This window comes from Cebus imitator, unplaced genomic scaffold, assembly GCF_001604975.1.
Source record: "Cebus imitator isolate Cc_AM_T3 unplaced genomic scaffold, Cebus_imitator-1.0 Scaffold439, whole genome shotgun sequence".
Lineage (NCBI taxonomy): Eukaryota > Metazoa > Chordata > Mammalia > Primates > Cebidae > Cebus > Cebus imitator.
Window position 1 is genome coordinate 751907 of NW_016107754.1, and position 5431 is coordinate 757337.

Below are 5431 nucleotides of genomic sequence, written 5' to 3' on the forward strand. Positions count from 1 at the left end.
TGAGACAAGGCCTCTTTCTCTGTTGCCCAGGCTGGAGTGCAGTGGAATGGAGTTCATAGCTCACTGTAAACTCGAAGTCCTGGACTCAAGTGATGTCATTGCTCCAGCCTCCCAAGTAGGCAGGATTATAGGCATGCACCACCTTGCCTTTGCCTGGCTATTTTTTTATATTTAATTTTTAGTGGCCATAGAGTCTCACTATATTGCCCAGGCTGGTCTTGAATTCCTGGCGTCAAGCCATTCTCCCTACTTGGCCTCCCAAAGTGCTGGGATTACAGACGTGAGCTACCACGTCTAGTCTCTAGCTGAATTTTGAACAGAGAAGTTGACTTAATAAAAGTGCTGGAAAGAAAGCATATCAGTGATTGCCTGAGGGTAAGGTGAGGGTGACGGGACACGGAAGGGGCCGAAGGGAGGGTTTACGAAGGGTCAGGAGGAAACATTTGAGGTGTGGATATATTCACTGCTGTGATTGTGGTTATGATTTCACATATGTGTGTATGTGTACATGTTAAAATTTGTCAAATTGTGTACTTTAAACGTGCAGTTTATTGTGCATAAATTATTCCTGAATAACACTGTCATTTAAGAGAGAGAAATGTGCTAGAACTCCTATGTCCAACTGCTGAAATTATTGTCAGGGCCAGTTTACAAACTGGGCATTAAAATTAGTCTCATTAGTTTTAGTTACACCTTTAACCTTATTTATTTATTTGTTTATTTATTTTAGCCATGAAGTCTTACTACCTTGGCCAGCCTGGTCTTGAACTCCTGGCCTCAAGTGATCCTCTTGCCTTAGCCTCCCAAAGTTCTGGGATTACAGGCATGAGTCACCACACCCAGCCTACCTCCAACATTTTTGTAAACCAAAGATTAATATTATGTAATTTAATGATGTCTTTAAATCATCAAAATTGATTTTAAATAACTTAACCATTTTCAAAAATTAAATGTGTCTTCAAGAGGCAAATATTTGCTCCCATTAAGAAATACTCACAAATGGGTCTTATGGGAATTAACTTCTTAGAAGGGAGCCTGATGGATTTAATAAGAATGGCCTAGATTTCTTCTATAATTACGCTTTGGTGGAAAGGCACAAAGGTTGGTCAGTTTGAGAGAGGGGTCCTGGGGTCACTTCACCATTTACCTTTTTCCCTTCCCACAGAGAGGAAATGCCTGAAGTTTAAAGGACTGGTCCAGTTCCAGAGCAGAATATGTCCTGTGGTATACATAATTTTTTCACATGTAGATGTTTTATGTTAATTTAAAGCCTTTATGTTGCATGATTATTTTTCCCCTGCAGTTTCTTGTGAAGCTGTAGCCAAGACTCCACTCTGGGCTCCATCTTTGTGCCATAACTCTGTCACTCTGCGGCTGCATTGGTGGAAGACGAATAATTATTCTAGCAGCATGACTTTCTGACTAACAAATTAAGCCAGATATTTATTAGTAATAACTGCTTTCTCTTACAGTGGATAATGAAAAACTGCAGGGTGGATTCATGTTGTGTTTCCTGGATGATGGATGTGGCATGAGCCCTGGTAAGTTAATTGTCAGGATACCTAAGTGGCTGTTAAATGAAACTGTCTGAAAACCTACAAAATAAATAAAAATAAATTGAGCTATCTATTCAAAAACAGGTATGAAGCTATTAAGGAAAATGAGCCACAAACTTATTGTTGAACTTTTTAGGTTTACCTATCCCAGCTGGTAGAGTAAATTTATTGTAACCATCTAAAGCAAGACAAAAAGTAAATGTACATAAATATTGTCAAAAAAATGAAAGGCAAATGTTACTGATTGTAAGAAATAGGCATCTGGGAATGAATGGAAGACAAAAAGTCACTGAGTGGACTCTAAGACTGTTTTTTAGCTCATCCTTTAGGTATTGCTTGTGAGAGCCCCAGGCAGTTTCTTGTACCTTTAGGCTATTATTAATTTTGCTTAACCTTGAGGTAGAGGTTACCTCTTCTTGTTTTTAGCCTTGTTTTTTCCTCTGCATTTTGAAAGATTTAGTTGCTTCAAATGAATGTTCCCATCATAATGAACGCATCTACAATAGATCTCATGACTTATCTTTGTGTATTCAAGGTTAGCACAAATCCAGCACATTATGAGTACACAGTGTCTGTGTGCTGTGAAAGTGAAATGTTATTCCATCTGAGGGCATTGGGCTGTTTTAGATATTGTATTCCTGAATTCTTTCAACACTGTGTGTTCCACAAGCTGGGGTTTTTGACCACTAGATTTAAAAAATGATGAGAGAGTTCAAGTAATATGGAACGGCCATGGTGAGTTCCATAACCAAGGAAAGCATGCATCGATATGCTCAGTTATTGATTTGCTGATAGAAGCTGAGAATTTGAAGTACAGCAAATGTCTTCTTTCAGCTCTGAAGTTTCTTCTTGGTCTGAATAGTTGAAGAGTGTTTATTAACAAGTTTAGAAGGACTGTTTCACCAGTTTTGTTCTGACTTTGGGTAATTTTGATTTTTCCAGTTCATTTTAATTGAAGGTGTTCTTGGTCTTTTAGTGTTTAACTAAACGAGAAAGAAGAGTTTGTAACAACAACAAAAACCCACGCTGAAAAAAGTAATTTTTCACTTCTAGCCTGAATATTAAGTTCATTTTTTTAAGTTCCTAAAATAAATGACAGAATGTATGTGATATATTCTAAGGGAATTTCTTATGAAAAGAAGCAACTCTTTTTATATGGGTCATGAACAAAATGTTTGAAACACAGACAAATGACGAATATTCAGACCTTCAGAAGAAACTCAACGCTTTAGTTACATAGTAGCATCAAGTAGTAATAAAGATGAAGAAAGATGACTAAAAGTAGAATCTATCCCTTGTTCAAACGGAGCTAGATCAATCTTGACCTATAGAAAATGACTACAGTACTTTCCGGGTTTTTAAAAAAAATCTCTAGTCTTGCTCCTTTATAGTCCATTCCCCACGTAGCATCCTGAGTGGTTTTCTTTCTTTTAATGTTCATTTTATCGTATCATTTTCCTGCTGAAATCTCTCAGTGGTTTTCCATTACTCGATAAAATTTGTGCTCTCAGCATTGCTTCCAAGGCCTTATATTATTTGGCCCTGTGCGCCCCTTCGGCCTTTTCTTATTCTTCCCACTTCCTCACTTAGGACACTGCACCCACACGCGGCTAGCCCCTCATCATTGGAATCCATCTCATGTTAACCATCTGCCAGTGGCCTTCCCTGATCATTCCGCCTGCAGGCGACATTCCTGTTAATTCTCTATCGCCTTATCCTGGTTTTGTTTTCTTCACTTAATACTCTCAGTCAGAAATGATCTTAGTTTAATTTCAATCTGTTTCTCTTACCAAGACATAATGTTGTCCAAGGCAGGAGCTATGCCTGGCCTGTTGAGTGTTTTATTCCTATGCTCAGAACCTGGCAACCATGCATGTGCATTCACGTACTGTATAATGAACACATGGGATTTGGTTCAGAGCGATACCGTGTCAGTACCAAGACTTTGGGTTATAATCCTAGCTGTACCATCTGTCAGCTCTGTGACCTGGAGCAGTTTTCTTAAACTCCTTAGACTTACATTTGCTCATCTGTGACATGCAGGTCATAATAATAATAACACCTTTCTTGTTTTGTTTTAAATATTAAGCTGTGCATGTAAGTTTATAACATAGTACCTAGCATGTACTAAACAAATAATAGGCTGGGCGTGGTGGTTCACATGTGTAATCCCAGCAGTTTGGGAGGCTGAGGTGGGCAGATCACAAGGTTAGGAGTTCGAGACCATCCTGGCCAACATGGTGAAACCCCATCTCTACTAAAATACACACAAAAAAATAATTAGTTGAGCATGGTGGTGCGTGCCTATAGTCCCAGCTACTCAGGAGGCTGAGGCAGGGAAATTGCTCGAACCTGGGAGGTGGAGGTTGCAGTGATCTGAGATCGGGCCACTGCATTACAGCCTGGCGACAGAGCGAGACTTCATCTAAAACAAAACAAAACAAAAAACCAAAAACCAATACATGTTAGCTAACATTGTCACTATGGATATCCTCACCTAATGCCTAATCCCTCCTAAGAACACATCATAGAAAGTCCAGTTAGTTTCAGAGAAGCAGAGTATTTGGTGGCTTTTACATACCTCATACCATGTGCCACTGAACTATAGCATGTCTGTACCCAGACTGACACAGAGTCCTCAGGACAATTCTACAGCATGTATTCAGGCAGACCATCAAGAAAAACATTCTTGGTCCTGGAGGATGGTATTAATATATTCTGAAGTCCAAAGGATTACTCTCCGGAATTCCAGAATACCTGGAGAGGTCAGGAGAATGACTTGGAAAGTCTGAAATGATTAGCCTTCCCTCCCAGGAAGTATCAGAGCAGAAGCCATCCTGTCCCTCTTAGTCTCATGTGGGCCTGGTTAAGGGCTAAATTTGTGGGGAAATTACTAGTGGTACAAATAATTATAACACTTATAATTTGTTAGCACCCAGCAAGTGCCAAGTTTTGCGTCCGGAATTTCACAAATACATCATCTCCATTAATTTGTTTCATTTATCTTCGTCAGCAACACCATGATATAAGTATTAAGTAGTTCCCTCTTATAGACTTTTAAACTCTATCTAAGGTCACATGGTTAGGTCTGTCTCATCTCCTTTAGTATCCAATTGTTTCTCAGTATCTGTAGGGTATTGATTCCAGGACCTTTCTAGGATACTAACAGCTGTGGATGACGAAGTCCATGAAAGAAAGTGGCGCAGTATTTCCGTGTAACACCTATACATCCTTCTGTATACTTTAAATCTTCTCTAGATTCCTTATAATACCCAATGCAGTATAAATGCTATTAGTTGTTACACTTTGTTGTTTAGAAAATAGTGACCCCCGCAAAAAAAAAAAAAAAAAAAAAAAAAAATTCTGTACGTGGTCAGTCCAGGTGCAATTTATTTTTTTCCTGAATATTTTTGGTCCAACATTAGTTTAGTCCATGAATGTGGAGCCCGCAGTACCTTGGGCTGACTGTAATACTGTTAAGACCTTTGTCAGAGACTATGGATCCTGATGAAAATCCTTGTCTCTGGGCTGACCCAAGAGCTATGGATTTGCCCTGATGTTCTGAGGACATGTGAGGTCCTGACAACTGGGCCTTAGGCCAGTATCAGAGTCTTCCTAACCACCTTAAAAGTCACTGTCAATTACAGAGGAAGCTTCAGATATCATTTACTTTGGAAGATCCAAAAAACGGTTGTCAACCTTGAAGTTCATTGGGCAATACGGCAATGCTCTTAAAAGGTAAGCATTTTTTTCCCCCTTAAGACATACATTATTGGTATTGGGAATACTGTTTAGTTAAAGCAACTTACACAGAATGATGTAGGCATGTGAAGCTTTAAAAAGAATATAAACTTGAGTCAGGGTGTGACCTACTA

The 5431-nt window shown here is 39.1% G+C and overlaps 1 protein-coding gene across 2 annotated transcripts in view; it reads left to right on the top strand.

The window, feature by feature from the left end:
• The window catches only part of MORC1 (MORC family CW-type zinc finger 1), a 167884-nt gene that overhangs the window by 15960 nt on the left and 146493 nt on the right, over window positions 1-5431 (top strand). For both annotated transcript variants that reach the window (XM_037732013.1, XM_037732014.1), the window contains exons 4-5: window positions 1473-1541; window positions 5204-5294. In XM_037732013.1, coding sequence (XP_037587941.1) covers window positions 1473-1541; window positions 5204-5294 — 160 coding nt within the window. The remainder of the gene's footprint in view (window positions 1-1472; window positions 1542-5203; window positions 5295-5431) is intronic.